This window comes from Rhipicephalus microplus, chromosome 1 (assembly GCF_043290135.1).
Source record: "Rhipicephalus microplus isolate Deutch F79 chromosome 1, USDA_Rmic, whole genome shotgun sequence".
In the NCBI taxonomy this organism is placed as follows: Eukaryota; Metazoa; Arthropoda; class Arachnida; order Ixodida; family Ixodidae; genus Rhipicephalus; species Rhipicephalus microplus.
In genome coordinates this window covers 95523628-95548532 of record NC_134700.1, presented here as the reverse complement: position 1 = coordinate 95548532, position 24905 = coordinate 95523628, and the positions used below count along the sequence as shown (strand labels likewise).

The following is a 24905-nucleotide window of genomic DNA, read 5'->3' as shown; positions in this document are numbered from 1 at the left end:
CAAAGTGTAGGTATGTCATCTGCGACTCGCAGTCGGCAATCCATAACTGTGCACGAGGAAGAATATCTCCCGAGGCCGCCAACATACTCTTCTGCAAGGCAAATCTCATATCATCCGAGGAATTCGAAAAAAGGTATAATATATGGTTGCCAGCCCAGACCCCGTGTGCGTCTCTCATTCCCAACCTCAGCGAGGAGGCTCACCGCGTAGCACGAGGTCTCACTTACCGCACTCGTGATGGAGCTTAACATGAGGTACTGGGAGGAGAGGAGTGGTGGGAGAGGGACAGAATGTTTAGGTTCTGAGACATTATCCAATTCTACCAAAAGTCGAGGCGGCAGAGTTCCACCACCTAGCTCCACATTAGACAGATCTCAGGAGGTTGATTGGAGGCGACTTCAAACTAGAACATTTCCCAACCCGAAGCACCTAAATCGCATCTACCCCGAACTATACCCAGATGACTCGTGTAAGCTATGTAGCATGAGACACGCCACTCTAGAGCATATTTTATGGGAATGCACACAGATACAGGACGCCAATGCAGTCTCCCCAGAACAGCCTGGGGCGCGGTGGAGAGCCACGCTGATCAGCTCAGATTGGGCAGATCAAATATGGGCCATCCAGCGAGCACGAGAGGCGGCTGAGAGACATGGTTGCTCTACCGCCCCTGGCGCGGCTTAGGACCACGCCTCAATCCGCTGCTTAAATAACGTTTGCTCACTCACAGCACACTCACAGAGTGAAGAAAAAATTACCAAAATATCAGCTACGAGCGCGAGCGCTTCGCGGTATTAGCGTTCCACGCGAAGAGCATCTGCTAGCTATGTACCACGTAGATGGAGCCAGGTTCGAAAAATTGGAAAGCGAACGCCGGTGCAGAAGGAAGAGAGAGGAGTTGTCTTGGACTCTGGATTGGCGGATGCTATCAGCGTCGCCTTTACAACAGGGCTGTGACATGTGTGCCACCAGCCTGGGAAATAAAGAAGGAAAGAAAACTTTTTTTATGTTGGTCTAATGCCTTATCTACCTCAATTCAATCGATTTTATTATAACAAAGAAAAATGTAAATTTAGGTTCTATCTCTCTGCCTCTACAGGCAAAATGACCTCATTTTTTCGCTATTTGTGTACTTTATCTCTTTTTTTCTGCCACCAGCACGTAACGGGCTCTTACTTGTTTCTATCGCGGACGTGCTCAGCTTCCCATGTTTGTCCCTGAAACTCAAAGCCTCATGTAAGCTTTTTATCTACACGTATACAATCAGAACATTTTCCATCGTTTCCTGAGCTCTCCCACAGCATGTACATTGTTCGTCTTCTTTATTGAATCTCGCTCTATGACTAAGCATGCTAAGGCAACCCGATCTCCCATCGCATAGTAAAGCGCTTCCCGTTGAATCATTATAAAATCTTTCTCGCCTTATTTCGTTCTTGCCCTTTCTGTAGTTACTGAGAGCCGGCGTCATTTCCATTGCTGCTACCTAATGTACATGTAACCTAGGTAGGTTTGCATTTGTTTTTTCTTTGCCTTCTTTGTGCCACCGCAAGGCCGACAAGAAAAACTATCATTTCACAATCAATATTTTGTGTATATTCTAACATTGGTTGACGGCTCCTGCTGCTTATATGCCGCAGTGGCAGTGGCAGCTTATGTAGAATGATGTCTCTTTTGTGGAAGTCACAAAGGAAGCGCCACTTACACACATCCTTATACATACTTCCTGAAACTGCAGGAGAAATATACATGTCCTGAGTTCTTTACCGATGCCTCAAAGTCCAACAGTTCTGTGTCATAGGCAGCGGTCGGCCAATCCTTTTCGGAGGCCGCTCTCCTCCATCCCGATACAAGAGAAGCTTATGCGTACTGGCTGTTGTAAAACACATCAATGAGATAAAACTGCAATAGGCGGTAATATACACAGATTCCATAAGTGCGGTAACATTCCTGAAAGCTCTTAAAAAACACAACAATCCCATCCTAGTCTCGCTTTACTCACTTTTCAGTGTACACGTCCAAACAGCATGTTGTGGTCTGCTGGGTGCCAGGGCACCGTGAGATACAAGAAAACGTCTTGGTGTACAAGGTGGCTGCATCCGCCAACGACACCGCTACCAATGCATCAATACATATCCCTGCATTTGACTTGAATCCTTTTTTATAACGAAAGCTCAGAGGCAATCGGCAGAGCACGTGGAATAGATAGACAATAAACTCTTCTTGCCGCAACTTGGTAATTGGCCGCCACGATCAAAATTACACACACAGAGGTAACACTTACACGGCTAAGAACGAGACCTACACAGTCTACACATTCATAACTTTTTTCTGATGGCGATCCACCACTGCGTGAAAAATGTGGAGAACCACTTACGGTTCTCCACATCCTCGTCCTGTAACATGAGTTAGGTACTCTGAGAAAAATTGAGTTTTTACTACCCTACCGACAGCAACTCCCAGTACATCCTGCCATGCTCATGGATAGCGATCTGCTTTTACAGCGAAAGCTGTTATGAAATCACAGCATGGGTCACGCTCAGTGCCGTAGTTGTCCGACACCGCCAGCGTTGTCCGTAACCACTATCGTATGAAATACGGAATAAAAAACTTTGAAAGACAATAGGTGGCATAGTGGAATTTCAACCCGGGTCCTTTGCATGTCAGCCCAGTATTCTACTGCTAAGCTACGCTCGTGCTTGGAACTCGCTCGCAAACTTCCTCAAACAGGCTTGATGTCGAAAAATAATTGCGTTATTATAAGTAATAAGGCGTTTTAGAACAGCAAAGTAACACCGAGTCGTCACACTACGCAAATAGCGTAACGAGTGGCTCATCTAATGCTCCAACACATTACAAACGCTTGTTCATCACCTATTAATCGTGGCGCATACCCACTTCAGGCGTAATTCTTCATCGTCGCCAGCCACTGAATGAAACACAAAATTTGTTGCAAGTGTTTAGCGGATGCCACGCTTCTCTGAAGAATGATGAAGGATAGCACAATGAATGCCATCCTGCTACACAGAAACTATTATTATTTATGATGTAGTGGGTGCCCAGCAAGTGTGCTTCTAGCACTTGCCCAAAGGCTAATTAGAAAAGGCTCTGAAAGGACGCTCTTGATGCTTTCGCTTCACTCTGCTGCGCGTTCCGCGCAGGCCTGGTGGTTTTTAAAAATCAATCACTGATTACGTTTTCAAAGGATGTACGAAGCTTTTACCCCACAATTCGAGGAAATCCGTAGCACTAACTCTGTGCTGAGGTCGCGGCTGTGGTGACCATCACCATGAACACGGCTTTTTGTTACCAATACTCATATTTCACGTCTCTCTAGTGATTTTGATATCAGTATGTTTTAACCCACCCCAGGACGCAGAATTTTAGGCAACTTTACAGCGTAACTGTATAGTGCATATCCTGTGTATATCAGGTGACATAATGAACCGTTGCTGTTATATCATCATTGTTCAAGGCGCTATTTGGCTAAGCATGACCCTTGCGCCATTAAAACCCACGTATCATTATCGTGATAGCTTACTGTTACTTTGTGACATTTATTGACCGTTTAAAACTGCACGCATGCCGGATGCACGGGTAGACAAAAACACACCATTCACGAAGGCGCGCGTGCCCCTCACGCTCAGGGTTGCCAGGCCATTATGTTCATTCACGCCAACATTGATGCCAGTCGCCACCCCCCCCCCCCCCCTTACACGAAAACTTCCCCTAAAGGTGTAATAGAGTTGGAGGTCAGCGAGAGTGCTGTGGTCGGTTTTACACAACTGGTGGGTGCTGCTGTGGTAGCCCTTCTGCTGGAGCTGAGCATTTGGAACCGGTCGTTCTCGCTGCCATTTGGGGAATAATTCCTCTGGTGGCTCTTCATTTCATTTCCCCTTCGAACTTGTGTGGTCTGCTATGTGCCGCCGACGTATCTGATCCGGATGCTGTCTCAAAAATCCATCTTCGAGTTTTCACTACCAAGATACTTGCACTTGAACCATCTCTCCAGGTAGCCACTGTTCAGCAGTACCAAAGTTTTTACAGAAGACTAGGTCACCTTTCTGGTAGCCACTTGTCTTTCCTGGCAATGGCACTTATATGGCACCGTGACCCATATAGTCAAATCCAGCTTGGTTCTTGGTGTGAACGAAAGCATTAGTTCTGCTGGTGAACGTATCCATTGCCCCAATGCAGTTATGCGGTGAATGCGCAACCACCTGGTCAATCTTGTGGTAAGGCTTCCTCCGGTCATACGTTTCAGACCTTCCTTCACGGAATGTACAGCTCTTTCGGCCAAACCATTAGATTGTGGTTTGTAAGGCTCCGTACAAATGTGCCGTATGCCATTTCGTCTTGCAAAGTCTTGGGATTTGACTCTGGTGAATGACGTTTCATTGTCCTTCACCAGGCATACAGGCAGGCCAAAACGCGCAAGCACAGTTCTTAAGTGTTCTACTGTCACGGCTGCCGTAGCTGATGGATTTGGAATGGCTTCCTCCCACCCCGAAAGGCTGTTCACAATCACCAGGATCATCTTGCCTTCTACTGGGCCTGCATAGTCAACGTAGGTGCGAGTCCATGGCTGTATTGTGGCCGGCCAGCTCAAAGGTTCCTTAGATACAGGCATTGCTGCTACTTGTTGACAAACACTGCATTCATGCAAGAGTTGTTCCATCTCCGGCCCTATGCCAGACCACTACATGAGTGTCCTTGCTAGAGCTTCTGTAGAGTTGATTCCGAGATATGTGTCATGTAGTCCTAGCAGAAACGCCCTCCTTGGTTGCTGAGGAATCACCACACGATCACCGCGGCAGATCAGTCCATTGTACATTGTGAGTTCCTGTCATAGCCGCCAGAAAGGTTGATCAGTCCATTGTACACTGTGAGTTCCTGTCATAGCCGCCAGAAAGGTTGCAACTTGCTATCTTTACCCTTCTTTGGCAATCCTTGTTCAATTCGGTGGCGAATTTCCATTAACACAGGGTCTTTATTGGTCAGCTCCTCAAGTTGCTGACATGACAGTGGGCTGCTGCCCAGAAGACTTGTTGGCAGTACTTGCTCACTGACAGTTTGCGTCTTCAGCTTCATCTGCAGAAAGCCTACTGAGGGCATCGGCATTCCCATCGTGCTGTCCCGGTATATATTTAATTGCGTACTGATGCGCTCCCAGGATAAGACCCTATATCTGGATTCTGGCTGCTGCCACTGCAGGTACTGCCTTGGTTTTTTTAAATAACCCCGTCAATGACCCATGCTTTGTTTTCAGAAAAAACGAGTGACCTAGCAGGTAGTCCATGAACTTCTTGACTGCATAAACAAGTGCCAAGGCTTCCCGCTCAAGTTGAGAGTTGTTTTTTTTCTGCGTTCGTGAATGTTCTTGAGTGAAACGCAATGAACTGTTACAGACCATAAATGACGTGTGAAAGTACTGCTCCCACTCCATCAGGTGATGCGTCACATTCCAACATTACTTGCTTGTTTGGGTCAAAGTGGAGCAGTATGTTTGAACTTTGTAGTGCTTGCTTGATCGCCCTGAACGCCGCGATTTCTTCTTCGCCCCATTTCCATTTTAAGTCTTTCCTCAAAAGTTTATGGAGTTGAGAAAGCATAGTAGACATATTTGGTAAGAAACTCCAATAGTAAAATATGAAGCCCAAAAATGAATGAAGTTCCTGGACACTGCGTGGCTCAGGTGCCTGCATGATGACATCCAATTTCTTTTCACAGGGATGCAGACCTTCTGTCTCTTCGGTGCCCAAGGTAGTTCATTCCTTCTTCAACAAAAATGCATTTTTGTTCCCTGAGCTTCATACTGATTTCACGGAGAGCTAACGACACCTTCCATAGGCTTGTGCCAAGCTCATGCTGGCGTTCAGCCACCAAACGTCATCCAAGAACACCTGAGTGCCTGGAATGTCCTCGAGCACTGCCTCCATTTTTCTCTGAAAAATTGTAGGTGCTGATGCTATAGGCAAACGGTCGCACGAAAACAGTCCCCTGTGAGTATTCAGCACTGCTGCCTTCTTCGACTCTTCATCTAACGGCACATAGCAGTATGCTTCCCGCAAGTCCCGTTTCGCGAACCAACAGCCATCTTTCAAGTTGGTGAACATGTCCTCCACTTAAGGCAGTAAGTACTGGTCTACTTCGCATGCTGTGTTCAAAGTGCCCTTGAAGTCACCACACAACCTCATACTGCCATCCCCTTTAAGCACTGGTACCACTGGGGTGGCCAATTCACAGTGGGTGACCGGTGATAGGATGCCTTCTTCACACAGCCGATCCAACTCCCTAGCCACTGTGTCACGTATGGCATAGGGTAGAAAGCGTGCTTTGAAGAATTTCGGGTTCACCCCTTTCTTCAAGTTGTTGTGCGCTGGCGGCCTCTTCATCAACCCCGTACTAGGTTGGAACAAGTCACCGGATTTCCTCTTCAGCTTTGTCGGTGTTTCCTGAGCGGAACTGTCCAAACGAGACGCTGTTTGGTCCAAGAATGTTCAGTTTCTAAATGATGTCGCGACCACAGAGCGATGGGCCGGAACACACTATCACATACAGCTCCCCTTCCGTTTCACTGGTTCGGTTGTTCACCACCAGATTCAAAACTCCCAGTAGAGGCAGTTTCCCAGTGTAACAATATAGAGTTTTGTCTGTTGGCTCCAACTTCGATCACAAATGTTCTTTACGCCTATAGATCTCTTTTACAATCACGCACACAGGGAATTTGGTGTCCACTTGCATTTGGAGCTTTACTCAACCCCAGTTGAGTGGTAGTGTACGTGGTGCTACGCACGTCCTTCGGGCTCTGAATGGTGGACAGATGGAAGCTTTCAGGTTCTTCTTCAACCACCATGTTCGAATGAAACTTGCCTCAATGGCCGGGAGTCTGGTTCCCGAAGCACTGACTTGCTGAAAGTCCACTGTTTCACTCAAAGCACGTTTTGTTCTTGTGCGGGAATTCCGGCAGTGAATCACTTTTCCCGCCACAACAAATGCACGAGAGCTTCCTGCGCGGTGACCGGCTCGCTTTTTGGTTACCGTGACGCTTCTTCTGCTCCAAAACATTCACACTGGTTGCCGCCGTAACGGCTGGCGTGTCGCTTGATCCCCGCAAGCGACTTGCATTCGAGACGGCGAACTGCGCGGCTAGGGTGGTGTCCAGCGCGTCTTTAAAGGTCAAACTACGAGGTTCAGCAAGCAGTACGCACTGTACCCCCTTTTCACGGAGTCCGATGACGAAACGGTCACGAGGATTCCTTTCCAGGGCTTCTCCGAACCCACAGTGGTCGGCAATCTTTCGCAGTTCCGCTAGATAGTAGGCCACACTTTCTCACTGTTTTGCACCCGGGTCTGATCTCAAAGTTTTGTAGATCTCCGATGGCTCAGGACTGAGGTGTTGCGTCAGGACACGAACAATGGTATCGTACGTGTAGGCGCCGTGATGGCATCCGATGTTACGTGCCGTCGTCGCAGGTTAAATGAAAAAGCGAGACGTGCAGGAGGAAGCGAGCTGCCAAAGTAGAGCATCAGCCGTGGCGTCCAGCCAGCTAGGAACCTACGAACATTTTAGGCTCTTTGCGCCATGAGCTACCAGCGCTCGTCATCTTTCTCTCTAGCCGGTTGGCCGCCACTAGCGCTACGCTACAAGGGCTCCCCGCCTAGCGTGTGATTCAATAGAAAATTAATGAAAAAAGTGTAACAGTAACTTGTAAACACTATATACATGTGCGGCAGCTTAATTAGCGTCCACTTGGAAGTCTGAATGTCGCCAGGGTGGAAGACGTACGGAGGAGTCCGATGGTTCCGGCAGACGACACTTGAAAAACATAGCGGCCGAGGAAAAAGGCACCGCGGCGTGGTTGTAGACAGGCAAGTCTCACAATGGCTTGGTGGGTGCAATACTGAGCGCATCAGGTAACGCGAGCAGACGCGGCTGTGAAAGGTGCCCGTAGAAGTGATGGTTCTGCCGCTAACCTTGGCAGCGTGTCGGTGAAAGTCGTGTAGAAGTCGGTGGTGGTGCAATGACACCTTCTGCGTTCTATTGTGGCCGAATTGAGCGGTGTGCTCTGGTACAAGCGGGTCAGGCCGGTCGTACGCATGCGCGTCGGTCGTGGTTGCAACATCTCGCACGTTCAGCCGTGTCTGGTGAGAGGCATGAGCTTCTGTTGCAAGATACATACACCGAAGGCGATGATAGCGGTAGCTGGCAGGACGCGCAAAATGCTGATAGATAGATAGAAAGTTGCCTTCGGACATTGTGGACAGCAAAACTTCTGCGATCGGGGGGGGGGGGCGAATAGCGGGCGTGACGATGTCTGGGGTCGTGTCAGATGGATCGTGGAATGTGGAGGTTGGAGAAGACGTGTGGGTGGTGAGCGCGCCTTGACGACCATTGGCCGAGAAATTCGAAAAAAACGCACCTATTGCGGACTGATCGTTGGCAGCGCGAACGTCTTGAACCTCGTCTTGAGGGCAGTCGGGTGCGAGATTCGCTGCGCTAGTGGCCGCGCGAGAGGCGGAAGAAGACGTTGCTGGAGAAGTTAAGTCGCGTTCAGTGGAGAGCTGAGGGCTGGAGGGTACCGCGCGCTGTGACACAGGGGAAATCTGAAAATTGCGGGCCGCAACAGGTGCCGGGACAGGCGTGAAGTCTTCAGGCAGGTCAGCCGGCCAGGCTGAGGTCGTCGAATCACCCGGTGCAGACAGTGCAGCCGACCAGGTCTCTGTAGTGAATTCAACTGCGCACGGGGCGGTGGCTAGTGTCGAATCTGCGATGGAGAGAAGTGGCAGTGCTTTTGTTGGCATAACCGGCACATCGGAGGCAGGAATTGTGAACTCCGGTGTCGTGGATCTTTCGGTAAACGAGGGGATCGAAGTGGAAGTCTCCATCACCTGTGTAGCCGGTAGCCGGCAGGACTATGGTCTCGAGTGGCCATGAATCGGAAGGCGTCTTGGCAAGTGATCCAGGTGCCGCGGTGTCGCCCTTAGGGAAAGCATCACGTTTTATGCCGTAGAACTTGAGCACGGCTTCTCGCCGTTCATCGTAAGGGCGAGGGCTCCAGGAGAAGTATGTGAGGTGGCGTTTAAGTTCATGTGGAAGATGATATTCCTATACCTCGCACAAGAACTCTTGGATCCAGATTCCGTTGTGATAAAGGGCCACCGCAAACTCCTCGAACCATGACTCTAGGCGAGTGGTCCGAAATAGTAGCAGTGGTGGGTCGAATTGCGGCTGCCAGGCTTGCGCTGGCTGGAACGTGGCCGTGGAGCTCGGCGGCAGTTGTGCAGCGCCAGTCGCTTTTCCGTGTGTCCGTGGTGACCAGTTTGTAGGCGACGTGACGGCGTCTGATGTAGACGTGCCGTCGTCGCAGGTGAAATGAAGAGACCAGACGTGCAGGAGGAAGTGAGGTACCGAAGTAGAGCAGCAGCCGTGGCATCCAGCCAGCTAGAAACCTACGAACATTCTAGGCTCCTCGCGCCTTGAGCTACCAGTGCTCGTCATCTTTTCCTCGAGCCGGTGGGCCGCCATTAGCGCTACGATACATACGTTTCATCCTTCGGCTTGCTCGGTGCCAACAAGCTCCACAGACGAGCGTAGATCTCGGAGTTGAGAACAGAGATTAGGATCGACCGTTTTTTTTTAATTCGAAGTCGCGTCGTTGGCTTCGAACAATGCCTCCAGCCTTTCGACATAGCTGATCCATGACTCCGAAGTTGCCTTGAACGGCAATGACGTCGCGATCAATGATTGTGCCTGAGCAGCTTGAGCCATTGTCCAAAATCACCCTCTACGTGCTCAGTCCCCCCTTGTTTCGAGCTGCAGGTTTCTCCTGGTAGTGCTCGTTGCGTCGGCAAAATGCTTGGAGTCTATCCCATCCTAGTTGCCACTTTTGTTACGTTGTAACAAACATTTATCGACTGTTTAAAACCGCACGCATGGTGGGTATGCGGGTAGACAAAAACCACACCATTTATGAAGGTGCGCGTCCCCCCACGCTGAGGGTGTCCAGGGCAATATGTACATTCACGTTAACATTAACGCCAGTCGCCACACTTACGGACACGTAATGCACGCTTAACCACTAGCAGATGAATCTGATTATCTGTTTTTTAGTATAACTGAAGTGTATTTGCGACATCGGGGCCGTCAATCTACCAAGCCTCCATAGCGGGTATTAGCAACTGCTTTGTTTCCTTCTTGGGCATAACAAGCCGCACACTTTGTGGCTGATCCTCCGTGGTGGGTTTTGTCATTATTCTGGGAATTATCATCATTATCATTACCTGAATGGGGGCTCGCTGGCACCCGTCAGCCATCGAGGAGTAAGCAGCAACTGTGCTATCTGAGCACCAAATTGTTTTCCTTGTGTTACGCATATATGACAATTGAAGTTCAAGTATGCTAGCTATCGGCTGCCGTGCACGCCTAGGTAGGCAATTATGGGCCTTGGAATGTGGTAGTGCATCCTGCCGATCTTTTTCGACTACGCTAGTAAAGCCGGTTCGAGGACGCCGTAGTTATAGCAATGGCCATTCCACTGTCCTTACAGTGCCGCTGTCTCTAGCGGCCCCCAACGATTTGATCACTAGGAACTCGGTGAGCCTAAATCTTTCTAGGTTGCCTCATGTGCGACATATTGAACGCCATCTGTTTTGGCTTCTTGTTGCTCCTAGAGCGCCAACGTGCTGCGCTCAGCTTGTCGGGCATCAGACGCGCTGTTTCTGGACCATTGCCTATGGAGGGTCTGTGAGAATATTCAAGGGAGTGGAGAACCGTCTGGATTACCATCCAGAATACTCTACTCTTGCAATGAATACGACAGCAGAATGGCGGAGGCACCCTACGGGAACGATTGCAGTATATCTAAATTCCAGCAACAGTTTTCGTCAGCTGCACTCGTCCACTCAAGGCTCCAGTTTGACACCCGTGTTGGCGCCGCCACTTACCCGTAGGAGCCGATGCCGTGATTCCGCCGAGCGTGCGGCCATGCAGGGCGGCCAGAAACTAGCCCTGCCACCATGGATGACGGCGAGGCGCCCCTACTTCATGAGCGACTGCGAAAAGGCCTTCAAGTGCTTGGGAGCGAAAATGCGCCAGACAACGTCTTGGGACCAGTTCCTCGACCTCGGATGTGGCGCTGGCGAACTGACTCGCTGCATCGTCAAAGAGTTCGGTGGTCGTCATCGTGTCGTCGTCGCCACCGAAAGGTCGCCTGATGTGGTTAAGGTGCGTATTAAACGTGCACGCGATATTTGGCGCTTTTGTTACGTGCTTCCCCTTGTATTGCTGATCTTCTGACCATATTGAAGTCATGGCTCCAAAAGAGTAGAAGCTAATATAGCCGGCAAATTTTGCAGCGAACTTTTGCGAGCGTTTCGCCCGGCTATCTGTCCTCAGAGTATAAAGCAGATTCTTTATTTTTACTGATAACTAGAGAGAATCGCTACTATACCTCTGGAGTCATACTCTCATAGAAGGCACAGACGCAGAGAAAGTCTTGCAAGTTCAGTATTCGCCCCTACTTATATTTCGCCCCGCCGTGGTCGTCTAGTGGCTAAGGTACTCGGCTGCTGACCCGCAGGTCGCGGGTTTGAATCCCGGCTGCAGTGGCTGCATTTCCGATGGAGGCGGAAATGTTGTAGGCCCGTGTGCTTAGATTCGGGTGCACGTTAAAGAAGCCCGGGTGGTCGAAATTTCATGGGCCCTCCACTACGGCGTCACTCATAATCATATGATGGTTTTGGAACGTTAAACTCCACATATGATTGAACCTACTTATATTTCGTGCATGTTACTCAAGGAAACCGAACGAGGCAACCGAGAGATGCAAAATAGGTACTGAGGGCATACGGCAACTCCTGTTAAGTTTTATCAGCAGTCACCTGTATAAAATAATATTGGCACCCACTGGATTTTCAAAGCTGCCCTACTTGTGTGCCTTTGGTTGATTGCGAAAAATAACAAAAAGTGATTATACATGGTACAGAAGCTTTGAGCTGTTCGGCTCACCGATGTATATACGAGTGATCGATATGGGTGAAGTATACTATTGCCAACTAGAAATTGAGCTTCAAAAAAGAGATTAACGCCCTCAAAAAAACTGCGGTCGTATATGAGTGACTGTTTTTTATATATCTTCGGTTTGCGTTATTTCGGTCACGTTATCTCTGTTATTTCGACACTACACACTTCGTTAACGTGGTACCGCAAAGAGGAAGCATGAATTTTTTGGCACTACCGTTCTCACTGCGCGAGCTTTGACTACCCGAAAGTCCAATGTGGTTAATTTGGTCATCCGTTTTTGTCGTTGTTGTTCACGTGCTTCAAGGTTCTTCGCCGCAATGCGGCTCAGCGAGACATCCTTTACGAGGTTGTAGATGTGGAACGTGACGTGGATGAGGCTCTGTCCAGCTGGGGCCAGTTCCGACGCGTCTTCTCCCTGTACCACCTAGAGAGCGTGCAGGACAAGCAACGTGCGCTCAACAACATCCGACGACTGCTGTGGGAAGAGGGCGGCGAGTTGTTCCTCATGTTCCGCGTCCACTCGAACCTGAAGGCACTCTACAAGATGCTTGTCGAGGAAGGGCGCTGGACCGATGTGGCCGCGGTAAGCACGCATTTATTATTCCAACAATTCTTTTAGGGCATTGCGAGGACATAGGTCAGCAATGTGATTGGAAAACTGCAAATCACCGATAAAACACTCTTCTGTAGCGTCAGGACAGAACTTGTGCAGTGGAAGCACCCTACGTAAGGGCTATTACAAGCTGCCACTTTAGCGTCGCCGGCGCGAAGTCGGTGGCGGGAATTAAAACAGGTGAGTTCATTCCGTGCGAAAGCAGAATCAGTGAGGAGATCAGAGACGTGTGTGAACAAATGAAGCGATAGATTTATTATACTAGTACGTGGAACAGAAATACAACACTTCAAAAAACTAAGAAGCATACGATAAAAAATAAATAGGCTTACAAGCCTAAACAATAGCTAAATACGCGAACGTTCATGAAGTATTAACGAGTGATGGCATACGTGTGATGATCGGCAGCGTTGGGTCCGCGACGATTGGATGCGAGAAGCCCCGAGAATGTCGGCGGCATTGCAACGCTGGTGTTTCGGGAGCTGGAGCTTGATGGTGAACCCAGGAAGGTTGAGCTAACCTGAGTTAAAGTTGCGACGTCTACGAGACACACGTTGATTGCGTCTCAACTAGACAAACGGCCAAATTCAGGTGGCCAGCCGATACAAAGCCACATTAAAAAAAATTGCCCGCAGCTTCCCTCGGGGGAACACTGAGGAGGATGCGGACCATATAATTGGTTAACGGGGTGTTAAAGTGCGACTTACTTGGGTCGATGGCTAAATTGGTTAACGTGGTTGTGAAATGGGGTGTTAAATTGCGACTTACTTGGGTCGATGGCTAAATTGGTTAACGTGGTTGTAGGAGAGGGTGTTAAATGAGTGAACACGTACACACGTATGCGAAAGGGCGGCGCTGGTCGAAGGGACGTCGATCATTGTGTTTGTGGATTCGTTGGAATTCATTCCACCGCGACCTTGGACGTCGACGCGCCGTACAAACCAACCGACGAGCGGCAACTGAGCGAGCGAGCGCCGACCTTGAGTATATATACAGCACGACGGCGCATGCACTGTCAGCTGTTGAATGTTCTCGAAGCGCGACGCCACATGCGCGTCCACTGGAGAATCAGGAGAATTGTAGATGTCGAACGCGGTGTGTAGAGGAGGAAGGGTGCACAGATGGTGGAGGAGTGAAGCGCGCGTGGTGTGTAGAGGAGGAAGGGATGCACAGATGGTGGAAGAGTGGGCGACGGCGCGACGGCGCATGCGCGCGCGTCAGCTGTCGAATGTTCGAGAAGCGGTGCGGACGGCGCGGACGGCGCACTACAAGGCGCGAGTATAAGATGCTTCCGCATCTAAAACTTCTAGAAGAGATACTTGATGATCTTCTTTTATCCCATGTCGTACAATCAACCAGACTGCCAAGCAGGGTGATATCCTGCGCTTCAAACACCTTGTTATCCCCTAATTCTCTTCTTGGAGGAAATGAGAACCATCGAAATGGGTCCAATCATACGTGTGACATTCTTGAACACTCTGCCTTTAAATTATAGTCCAATCACGCCCCTTTTGCATAAGCAAGGCATGTTCCTAACTGGGTGAGAGGTCAACTTGCGTGGTGATCACTTACTACTCGCCGGCGTGTTCCTTCTACCGTGGGAAGAGGCTAGGGCCTCGATTCGCAGCCAGTGCATCCGGAACCCATACTTAGGTTCGGGCAACTTGGCGGCTGCCTCTTGTCGCCACCGACACAAAAGGGTTAATCCTCAGCGCTGGACGTAATTCACCTTGCCAGCGTTCTTCTTTTCCTCAGATGGTGTCGCTGCTTAACTAGTCAGTAATTGCTAAACTGGAGTCACACAACTTAGTTAGGGCAATAACAGTGTTAGAGAAGAAGAATCTCCCAATAACAATGTCGCATAGATTTCGTCAAGACAGAGCACGTTGTCACACAAGCGGATGGTGCTCGCTGTCCACCGTATGCGATCAGCGACGTAAATTGGGAATAACCAACGACAGCGGTCGTCGGTGTTCCTCATAATGTAACAACGCTATGTAGAAGAATACCGGGAAGTTGAAAACTAGCTCAGCTGCGCCGCTGCGACCTATAGCAATTGACATGTTTCATGTCCTCTAGACGGAGAACCTAATCTCGTCTACGAATGATTCTTAGCAGTTTATTTGCCGGCACAGTGCGTTTCGTACAGATTGTCATAACTTTTTCAGACTCCTTTTAACTGTCTCCTGTCAGTCTTTGGTACGTGCTACCTTTTGTTCTTGCAACAGCAGTTATATTGTAACGATGTTGAAGGACTCGGGGTATAACAAAACGTATTTATTAAAGGGCGAACCTGTGCCCACAACTCAAAGGGACTATGGTCGTAGCACGTTACAGCAGAACGGCAAGATGTCTTCCTCTTCTACTTCTTCAAGAAGAGTCCCAAGCGCGTGGCACACATCAGCAGGGGCCAGCTGGTTTCTCGTGCTATCATCATCGTCTCTGCGCAACACTAGACGGCGCCCATGTATGTCTCTGTGCGCGTGGTGATGGGCGCGTTATTTGAATGCAGTCACTATGTCGTGGCATAATCCCCCTCCTCACACGCATCGTCCCGATGCGTCAGGCAATGAATAGATTCGTGGTAGGCGTAGGCGTCACTGGTCTTCCGGTGATCTCTCATAGTACGGCTTCATCCGGACTACATGTACAACCTCTGTAGGGTTGCGGCGTTTTGAGCTCCCGTGTATGGCGGATCTGACTTGGTAAGTTACATCGCTTACACGATGGAGTACTTCGTAAGGCCCGAAGTAGTGGCTAAAAAGTTTTTCAGAAAGTCCGCGGCGACGCACTGGGGTCCATATCCATACTTTGTCACCTGGTTGAAAATGCGCTTCGGTACGACGCTGATTGTACCGATAGGAGTCGATACGTTGTTGGCGGCGTATTCTGTATCTCGCCATCTGTCGTGCTTCCTCGGCTCTTTGCAGGAAGTCGTCTAGGCCAGGTGGATTGCTGCTTTCATCATTCAGTGGGAACATGGCATCCAGTGGAGTGGTGACTCTTCGGCCGAATACAAGTTCAAATGGTGTCACTCGCGTTGTTTCTTGAACGGCTGTATTATATGCGAACGTGATGTAGGGCAATATTTCATCCCACAGTTTATGTTCGACGTCGATATACATTGAAAGCATATCAGTCAGAGTTCTGTTCAAGCGCTCCGTTAGGCCATTTGTTTGAGGATGGTATGCTGTAGTTCTTCTCTGGTCTGTGTGGGTCATTCGCATCAGACATTTCATTAGGTCTGCAGTAAAAGCTGGGCCACGATCTGTAATTACCACGCTGGGTGCACCATGTCTGAGGACTATGTTGTTGATGAAGAACTTGGCAACTTCAAGAGATGTTGCAGTGTACAGCGAGTCAGTCTCAGCATAGCGAGTGAGATAGTCTGTGGCTACGACTATCCACTTCTTGTGTGCAGTCGATGTCGGAAACGGGCCTAGGAGATCCATACCAACTTGTTGGATTGAGGCATGCGGTAGTTCTATTGGCTGGAGGAGGCCTGCAGGTTTCACGGATGGAGTTTTGCGTCTTTGACACTCACGGCAAGTTTTCACATAGCGCTGAACTGATGATAACAGTTTTGGCCAGTAGTATTTTAGGTGAATTCTGGCGAATGTACGGCTGACACCCATGTGCCCAGATGTTGGCTCATCGTGACATGCGTGCAGAATCTCGTTTCGTAAAGGTGTAGGTACAACGAGTAAAAACTTGTCACCATGAGGCTTGAAGTTCCTCTTGTAAAGGACCCCTTCCCGAAGACAGAACGAAGGGAGCCCTCTGGATAAAGTGCGCGGGACTTTAACGTTGAGTCCTTGGAGACGCTGTATAAGCGGCAGCAAATCGGGGTCATTTTGTTGTTGTTCAGCGATTTCTGATGCCTGGACGACGTCTTGAAACGGGAAGTCTTCTTCCTCCGGCTCACTCGTCTCCACTGGTGCGCGTGACAGGCAGTCGGCATCGCTGTGCTTTTTCCCAGATTTGTATACCACAGTAACATCGTACTCTTGTAGCCTAAGGCTCCATCTTGCTAGTCGGCCAGAGGGATCCTTAAGATTCGCCAGCCAACACAGGCAATGGTGGTCACTTACTGCTCGGAATGGTCTACCGTAGAGGTACGGCCGAAATTTACTTATGGCCCAAATGACCGCGAGACACTCTTTTTCGGTTGCAGAGTAATTTGTCTCAGCTTTCGAAAGCTTGCGGCTGGCATACGCTAGCACTTTTTCTTGGCCGTTTTGCCGCTGGACTAGAATGGCTCCGAGGCCGACGTTACTCGCATCGGTGTGAACTTCAGTTTCGGCAGTATCATCGAAGTGGGCGAGGATTGGAGAGGCTTGCAGGCGTGTTCTTAACTCATCAAATGCTTCCTGTTGTTCACTTTCCCACCTAAAGGGCACCTCGTCTTTTGTCAGATTAGTAAGTGGTTCAGCAATGTTCGAAAAATTTTCCACAAATCGCCGATAGTACGCGCATAAACCCAGGAAGCGACGTACTGACTTCTTGTCTTTGGGTGTCGGGAACTTCGCGATGGCAGCTGTCTTTTCGGGATCTGGCCGAACGCCGTCGGAGCTGACGACGTGTCCGAGGAATCGAAGCTCTTCAAAAGCGAAGTGGCATTTTTCTGGCTTGATAGTCAAGTCTGCTAAACGAATGGCTTCTAATACTGTGCGGAGTCGCTCTAGATGTTGGTAGAATGTAGCGGAAAATACGACAACGTCATCCAAGTACACCAAGCAGGACTGCCATTTCAGTCCCGCGAGGACAGCGTCCATCATTCTCTGAAACGTAGCTGGCGCTGTGCACAGGCCGAATGGAAGCGCTTTAAATTCGTAGAGTCCGTCTGGGGTTATGAATGCCGTCTTTTCACGGTCGCGCTCATCCACCTCAATTTGCCAATATCCGCTCTTGAGATCAAGGGAGGAGAAGTATTTCGCACTCCGTAGTCGATCGAGTGTATCATCGATACGCGGCAGAGGGTATACATCCCGTTTCGTTACGCTGTTCAGTTTCCGATAGTCGACGCAGAATCGAAAGCTGTTATCTTTCTTTTTAACAAGCACTACGGGAGACGCCCATGGACTGCTGGAAGGCTGGATCACGTCATGTGAAAGCATCTCCTCCACTTGTTTCTTGATGACGTCTCTTTCCTTTTGCGATACTCGATATGGGTGTTGGTAAATCGGTCTCGTGGCTTCTTCTGTTATAATTCTGTGTTTTGCAATAGCCGTTCGTCGCACCTTAGAGGACGTTGAAAAGCAGTCCGAAAACTCTTTTATAAGGGCAAACAACCGTTTCTTTTGATATTCTGGGAGCCTATGGTTGACGTTAACTGATGCATCGACGTTGCAGGTCTCTTGTGGAGTGGTTGGCGTTGTCGCTAAACTGCATAGTTCAGTCGCCATGCAGAACTCGTGGAAATAGGCGATAGCCATACCTTGCGCGATGTGCTGACATTCATTCCCAAAATTCGTAAGGAGGACAACTGAGCGGCCATTTGTTAAGTGAACAACACCCCTTGCCACGCAAATTCCTTTGTTTAAAAATAGCTCTACGTTTCCATCCGCTATTCCTTCGTGGTCACAAAATGCCTTATTTTCAACAAGCACCATTACACTACAGCGAGGTGGCACTGTGACGTCATCATCAACAACGCGCAGAGCAGTAAGACGTCGCTTTTCCGATTCCTCCACCGACATAGCTTGTTCTGTCGAAAACGTTACACTGGATCTGCGCGGATTAATTATGGCTCCATTGGCTTGCAGAAAATCCATTCCTAGTATAAGCTCCCTTGAACAGTCCGGCAGCACGATGAAGTCATCAACGTAAGTAAAGTCTCTTATTTCGAGCCTTGAGGTGCATCTGCCGAGCGGTGTAATAGTGTGGCCACCTGCCGTGCGTATCTGTGCCCCACTCCATTTTGTTACAACCTTTTTCAGTTTCTTTGCCAATTTGTGACTCATTACCGAATAATCAGCGCCGGTGTCAGCTAAAGCATTCAGCTCGTATCTGTCTATTTTCAACCGCAAATCTGAAGTAATCTTCGCACTGCTGCGCTTATCCTCTGTAAACATAGCATCGTCACCTTGAAACCGCAATGGAGGATCTTCGCAACTGTCGTTATCAGCGGCCTCACCTCCACAGGTCGCTTGCTTCAGTTTTCCTGGTGTGGGCTTGTAGAACGGTGCCCAGACCGTGCGGAAGAAGCACGTGGGCTGGGTGATCGGTAACGCCTGGGCGACGGCGATCTTGGCTGATGTTGGCGTGGAGTGAGTGGGCTCTGGCGCGCGGACAAGTACTCTTCGATTTCGGTTGGCCGTTCACCGTTTCGAGAGCATGGTGCGTACAACGGAAAGCCCCTTAATCCTGCCTGTCGGTAAGGGCAGAACCTATACAGGTGACCTGCTTCCCCACAATGGAAACACAAAGGCCTGCGCTCATGGTCACGCCAGATGTCACTTTTCCGGGGCCTTTGATCCACGTAGCGAGCTACACCACGGGCTCGTGGCAGGTAGGTAGCCGTCGGTTCCAGTGGACGAGGTGCGCTGCGTACCGTTTGTGGGCAAGGAGAGGCCATCGTAACTGCTGCATTGGTGTGCGCCGCGGGTTGTCTAAGTACTTCAGAGTACGTTGGGATGCGTTGGATCGGCTGTGGCGCACGCTCCGGCTCACGTATCATCTGCCTCAGTTCATCTCGTACTACGTCGACTACAGACAGTGTTGCTGTAGTGTGAGGCGCTTGCAACTTGCTGAGCTCTTCCCTGATCACCGACCTGATGAGTTCTCGCAGAGCGTCCATGTCACTTCGCTGGCGTCCAGAGAAGACACTGGCAGGTGCATAGTTTATGTCTCGATTGTACTGTCGAGCCCGCTGTTCTAGCGTTTTCTCTATGGCTGTCGCTTCCGTATGAAACTCCGCAACTGTTCGTGGTGGGTTGCGGACGAGAACAGCGAATAGCTCTTGCTTCACCCCACGCATGAGGTGGCGTAGCTTCTTGTCTTCGGTCATATGGGTATCTGCGCGCTTGAACAGGCGGATCATGTCCTCGATATACATTGCGACAGTTTCGTTGGTGAGTTGGTTCCTGGATTCGAGCGCAGCCTGCGCCTTTTCTTTGCGATCCGCGCTGGCATAAGTCGCCAGAGCTTGTCGCCGAAATTCATCCCAGGTCGTAAAGGAGGTTTCATGGTTTTCATACCACGTCTTTGCGAAGTCTTCCAAAGCAAAGTATACGCGGCGGAGCTTCTCTCTCTCGTCCCAACCGTTCAAACGTGCCACTCTCTCAAAGAGGTTCAGCCAATCTTCTAGGTCTTCATACGAGTCGCCATGAAATACTGGTGGCTGGTGAGGCTGATTTATCACCACTTGGGCTGGTGTTTCATGACTTGTCATGGTGGCGGCGTCCATTGACTGAGTTCCCCTTGGCGCAAAGTGGAGTGGGCTGAATTCTGGTGAATCACCTCGAAGACGGCGACTGGTCCTCTGATGCACAGGTGTCGGCTCCGCAGTATCAACTGGCTGGTGGTCGGGGCTACGCTGTCTTGCGTTCGTAGGGCTTTGATTCATTACCCAGCACGTCCACCAGAAATGTAACGATGTTGAAGGACTCGGGGTATAACAAAACGTATTTATTAAAGGGCGAACCTGTGCCCTTAACTCAAAGGGACTATGGTCGTAGCACGTTACAGCAGAACGGCAAGATGTCTTCCTCTTCTACTTCTTCAAGAAGAGTCCCAAGCGCGTGGCACACATCAGCAGGGGCCAGCTGGTTTCTCGTGCTATCATCATCGTCTCTGCGCAACACTAGACGGCGCCCATGTATGTCTCTGTGCGCGTGGTGATGGGCGCGTTATTTGAATGCAGTCACTATGTCGTGGCAATATGGTGGCTCCAAACGCTTTTTTTGCTGTCGCCGCTGCCTTGGGGTTCTTTGTGGAGTCCAAATCGAGAACATCGTCGTGCGCATCATTTGTTCTATGTGCGTGTAAAAGCATGCGAAGGCAGTTGATTACATTGGCGCAAGCGTAGAGTTTTTCTTTCGTCGTATAAAAACTATAGAAACATAGGAAGGGGGGGGGGGGCGTGTCGTGGTAAAGGGCTTTGTATCTCCGGGAGTAACGCCCCGCCGCGGTGGTCTAGTGGCTGAGGTACTCGGCTGCTGTCCTGCAGGTTGCGGGTTCGAATCCCAGCTGCAGCGGCTGCATTTACGATGGAGGCGGGAATGGTGTAGGCCCGTGTGCTCAGATTTAAGTGCACGTTAAAGAACACCAGTTGGTCGAAATTTCCGGAGCCCTCCACTACGGCGTCTCTCATAATCATATGGTGGTTTTGGGACGTTAAACCCCACATATCAGTCAACTCCGGGAGTAATTGTGCCGCAGTTTTATTGAACTATATCTTGATATCACCAGATCGCCCATTCCTTGGCGCGTGCTGTGTACTTTACGTTGAAACGATACACGGCACAGTCGCTTCGCTCGATGAAGCGGCCGCTGTCCATTACGCCAGCGTTTTGTTAAATTTCGCCAAATTGAATACTAAAAGAGTTTGCCGGTTCCCATGAACATTATAACATCTCACATTGTTGCTATCTCATTCCCTGCTGCACCTTTGAAATGAAACAGTCACTTCATTTTTTCTTGCAGTCTGCATTTTCAATAGCATTTGATTCGCACACGATGTTTGAAAGCTGTGCGTATGTGTGACGTCATACATATTCTTTGTCTATTAGTTCCGCTGTTTTCTTGGTTGAATTGTGTGGTTATTACTGCAGGACTACAAAGCGTTCCATCCGAAGCTGCCCACAGGAGAGAAATGCGCCACCATTGTGTGCAAGATGATAGAGAACGCCGGGTTCATGGTCAAGCAGAGCAAATTGCTCGAGACCAACTGGCGGCTCTCTGGCACGGAGAATCTAGAAGGTAAACACCACTTTCAGCTTGAGTGAGTGAGTAAGTGAGCAAACTTTATTTAACCAGCGGTTTGGGGCGTGGGCCCTAAGCCGCGCCAGGGGCGTTGGAGAGACCCGGTCTCTCAGCCGCCTCCCACGCTTGCTGGATGGCCCATATTTGATCTGCCCGATCTGAGCTGATCAGCGTGGCTCTCCACCGCGCCCCAGGCTGTTCTGAGGAGACTGCATTGGCGTCCTGTATCTGTGTGCATTCCCATAAAATATGCTCTAGGGTGGCATGTCTCATGCTACATAGCTTACACGAGTCAACTGGATATAGTTCGGGGTAGGTGTGATTTAGGTGCTTCGGGTTGGGAAATGTTTTAGTTTGAAGTCGCCTCCAGTAAACCTCTTGAGATCTGTCTAATGTGGAGCTAGTTGGCGGAAATCTGCGCCTAAACTTTGGTAGAATCGGATAATGTCGCTGAACGTAAACATTCTGTTCCTCTCTCACCACTTCTCTCCTCCCGGTACCTCATGTGAAGCTCCAACGCCAGTGCAGTAAGTGAGACATCGCGCTACGCGGTGAGCTTCCTCGTTGAAGATGGGAATGGGGGACGCACACTGGGTGTGTGCTGGGAACCATATAATATACCTTTCTTCGAATTCCTCGGATGATATGAGATTTGCCTTGTGGAAGAGTATGTTGGCGGCCTCGGGAGATATTCTTCCTCGTGCACAGTTACGGATTGCCGACTGCGAGTCGCTGATGACATACCTACACTTTGGGGAATTTATGGCCTGTGCAATAGCCACCTCTTCAGCAATTTCTGAATTATCAAAGCAAATGGAGCATGCGCTTACGTATTTGCGGTTGATGTTTATTACTGCCGCAACGTAGGATTTGTGACTAGGGTACTCCGCGGCGTCTACGAACAACGCCTCCTTGTCTCTGCCGTAGGCCTCAAGTAGAGTTGTAGCACGGCTTTCCCTTCTGCCGTGTTTAAGTTCGGGTTGCATGTTTTTGGGCAGATTGGAAACCTGGATCTTTCCCCTGATCACCTTTGAAACCGACACTATACTTCCTTGTTGGCTATGGTAATTAATCCCCAACTTGTCAAGGATACTCCGTCCTGTGCGCGTGCTGGCTAGTCTCTCCAACTAGGCAATCTGTTGCGCTTCTATCAGCTTCTCTAAAGTGTTATGTAAGCTGAGTTGAAACAGTTTGTCGGTGCTGGTGCTATCTGGAAGGCCTAAAGCTTGTTTGTACGCCTTGCGTATGAGTGCGTTGACCTTGAGTTTTTCCGCTGTATACCAGTCTGGATATGCCGCTACGTATATAATAGGACTTATGGCGAATGAACAAATAAGCCTGAGGACGTTACCCTCTTTCATGACCTGGTGTTTGTTTGTGACTCTCCTGATTAGCTGTATTGCGTTGGTGACTTTGGTTACTAACCCTTTCACGGTTTCGCCGTTTGTACCCTTAGACTTGATTATGAGTCCAAGGACTCTGATTTGTTGCACTATATGAATAGTCCTGCCGTTTTTTGTGTGAATTTGGATCTATTCGTAAGCACGGTCCCGTTTGTATCCATTGCGTGGTCTGCCTTTAAACGTGTGGCAAAAGAGGAGGCGTTCAGAATTATCTGGCGAGTACTCGAGGCCAGTACCTTCAAGATACTCCTCAATAGTGGTGACGGCCTCCTGTAGCCTCTGCTGTATCTCTGCGTCACTACCTTCACACGTTCAGATGGTGATATCATCTGCATATATCGAATGATGTATTACGTATATTGAGTTAAGCCGCACCGAGAGTCCTATCATTATGAGATTAAAGAGCAGTGGCGATATGACCGAACGTTGCGGGGTACCAGCACTGCCCATAAGCCTTTCCTCAGATCTAAGTTCTCCCATTACGATGGATGCCGTTCTGTCTGTTGGGAAGTCCTCGACATAGTTATACGCTTTTGATCCTAAGCTTAATTGGCAGATCTGATGTAATATTGCCGTATGCGATGCTTCGTCGAAGGCTTTTGTAACGTCTAGTTCTAAGTTCGCTGGGTAGCTCTTGTTTTGTTGTCCAGAATCTGCTGCTTAATTTGCAGCATGGCAAATTTGCAGCATGGCAATACCCCAACATAGAATCCGGGTAGATTTCGTTTTTCTCAAGATAGGTGTTGACTCTGTTTAGGAAAGCTTGTTCCATGAGCTTCCCAGCACAGAAAGTTAGTGATATGCGGCGTAAATTTGATAAATCCGAGGGTTTCCCGGCTTGGGGATGAGGATAATTTTAGCTTTTTTTTCACTGTTTCGGAATAGTGCCCTCGAATCAGCACTCGTTAATATATTGCGTGATGTTCTCTATGGCATTGTTGTCAAGGTTCCGTAGTGTTTTGTTGATGGTCCCGTCTGGTCCCGGTGCAGATTTGCTGTTTAGCTTCTGTAGCGCCGCCCTGATTTCAGCCACGGTAAACTCCTCATCTAAGAGCTCGTTCGCGCCCCCGGTATATGGTCTATGACGGGCGTGGCGGGAATGTACGTGTTGCTAGCCTCAGCGATAACGTCCTCCTCACTACCGTTATACTGGTGCACAAGTTTACGCAAGGTTTGCTTGTGTGCTGACTTGGTGTTATGAGCATGCGCCATGTCTAGCCAGCATTCATTTGGCCGTCGAGACTACTACAAACTTGGTCCCATTGCTGTTTGATTAGCTGCTTACAATGTTCTTTGATCTGTTTGTTCAGCTTGGCTATGCGCTTGCGCAAGGGCCCGTTGTGCCTCTGTCCCCACTATCTATTCTGCAGTGATTGCTTGGCATCCCACATGTGTGCGAGACGGCTATCAACCTGCTCTAGGGGTGGCTTGAAGTGATAGTTCGCGTTGCCTCGCTGACGTCGTTACTGACATGTTTGATCCAATCTTCACTATTGCTGATAGGGTCTTGTTTTTTCGCATTTCTGACTTTCCGAAACTTATTCCAGTCGGTCCATCTATTCTGTCTCTGAATTTCTGCGGCAGCCACGGTTTCTATCCTGATTTCAAATATTAGATTACCACTCCCCATATCATCGAATGTGTTTTTCCATTTAGCGGTCCCCGCGTTACGAACTAACGTTAAGTCTAGAGTGGTGTCTCTTGCAAGCCCAGTTCCCATACGTGTAGGGGAGTTAGGGTCGGTGATAAGAGTGAAGCTATTTCTTGAATATCTTGTCATTACGTTTTTTCTTTGGCTCTTGTGTATCCGTATCCCCAAGCACTGTGTGGAGCGTTAAAGTCTCCACCTATGATGAGTGGATTGGGTCCCGCTATTTCTACGGCCTTCTTAAAGAGAAGAAGGAAGCGTTGTCGTATGTGTAGGATTGCTGTACAAATTCAG

General features: G+C 49.4%; 1 protein-coding gene across 2 annotated transcripts in view; it reads left to right on the top strand.

Annotated features, from left to right (window-relative positions):
* Positions 1 to 10158: 10158 nt before the first annotated feature.
* LOC142768514 (juvenile hormone acid O-methyltransferase-like) overlaps positions 10159 to 24905 on the top strand; it is a 30461-nt gene continuing 15714 nt past the window's right edge. The window contains exons 1-4 of one of the 2 annotated variants that reach the window (XM_075870514.1): positions 10159 to 10320; positions 10951 to 11224; positions 12327 to 12605; positions 21410 to 21557. In XM_075870514.1, the coding sequence (XP_075726629.1) occupies positions 10286 to 10320; positions 10951 to 11224; positions 12327 to 12605; positions 21410 to 21557 (736 nt within the window). In that variant the 5' untranslated portion in view covers positions 10159 to 10285. Of the gene's footprint in view, positions 11225 to 12326; positions 12606 to 21409; positions 21558 to 24905 lie in introns of both variants that reach the window. The other variant, XM_075870510.1, reaches the window with a different exon arrangement.